This window comes from Chrysochloris asiatica, unplaced genomic scaffold (assembly GCF_000296735.1).
Source record: "Chrysochloris asiatica unplaced genomic scaffold, ChrAsi1.0 scaffold00076, whole genome shotgun sequence".
NCBI classification, from domain to species: domain Eukaryota; kingdom Metazoa; phylum Chordata; class Mammalia; order Afrosoricida; family Chrysochloridae; genus Chrysochloris; species Chrysochloris asiatica.
This window is the reverse complement of record NW_006408594.1, coordinates 1735602-1736594: the sequence shown is the minus strand read 5'-3', so window position 1 is coordinate 1736594 and position 993 is coordinate 1735602. Positions and strand designations below refer to the sequence as shown.

Below are 993 nucleotides of genomic sequence, written 5' to 3'. Positions count from 1 at the left end.
GTTGTTCTGTACATTTCCAGACGTGGTACAATGGTGTGGCCTCTCTGCGTGGATCGGTACTGCACCGTGGAAGATCGCTTCGGTGCCTTTCTTGTTGGGGTGAAGGTGGTGGGACCTGTGCTTGGTGAAGTATGTCTCCTGGGTAGACTGAATTCCTCAAAACCTTTTCCCTTCCCTGTCTGCCAGGTGGTGACCGCCGACCACATCCAGCTCGTTGTGCCCCTGGCGCTGGAGCAGAACCTGTGGTCATGCATCCCCGGCGAGGACACCATCATGAACGTTCCCGGCTTCTGCCTGGTTCGTCGTGAGAACCCAGAGTACTTTCCTCGTGGTAGCAGTTACTGGGATCGCTGTGTGGTAGGGGGCTACCTCTCCCCGAAGACTGTGGCAGACACGTTTGAGAAGGTAGTGGCTGGCTCCATCAATTGGCCGGCCATAGGGTCCCTATTGGACTATGTGATCCGACCAGCACCGCCCCCAGGGGCCCTGACTTTGGAAGTGCAGTACGAGCGTGACAAGCATCTTGTCATTGACTTCCTGCCATCAGTGACCCTTGGTGACACAGTCTTGGTGGCCAGGCCACACCGACTCGCCCAGTATGACAACCTGTGGCGGCTGAGCCTGCGCCCTGCAGAAACAGCACGCCTGCGGGCTTTGGACCAGGCTGACTCGGGCTGCCGAGCTCTGTGCCTCAAGATCCTCAAGGCCATATGCAAGTCCACTCCAGCTCTGGGCCACCTCACTGCCAGCCAGCTCACCAATGTCATCCTCCACTTGGCCCAGGAGGAGGCTGACTGGTGTTCGGATGTGCTGGCCGACCGTTTCCTGCAGGCCCTGAGGGGGCTCATCAGCTACCTAGAGGCCGGAGTGCTGCCCAGCGCCCTAAACCCCAAGGTGAACTTGTTTGCAGAGCTCACCCCTGAAGAAATAGACGAATTGGGATACACTCTCTATTGCTCACTGTCTGAGCCCGAGGTGCTGCTGCAGACGTAG

The 993-nt window shown here is 58.3% G+C and overlaps 1 protein-coding gene across 1 annotated transcript in view; it reads left to right on the top strand.

Annotated features, from left to right (window-relative positions):
- The window catches only part of MIEF1 (mitochondrial elongation factor 1), a 4131-nt gene extending 3138 nt beyond the window's left edge, over positions 1-993 (top strand). Inside the window, exon 4 of the mRNA XM_006865171.1 lies at positions 187-993. Coding sequence (XP_006865233.1) covers positions 187-993 — 807 coding nt within the window. The remainder of the gene's footprint in view (positions 1-186) is intronic.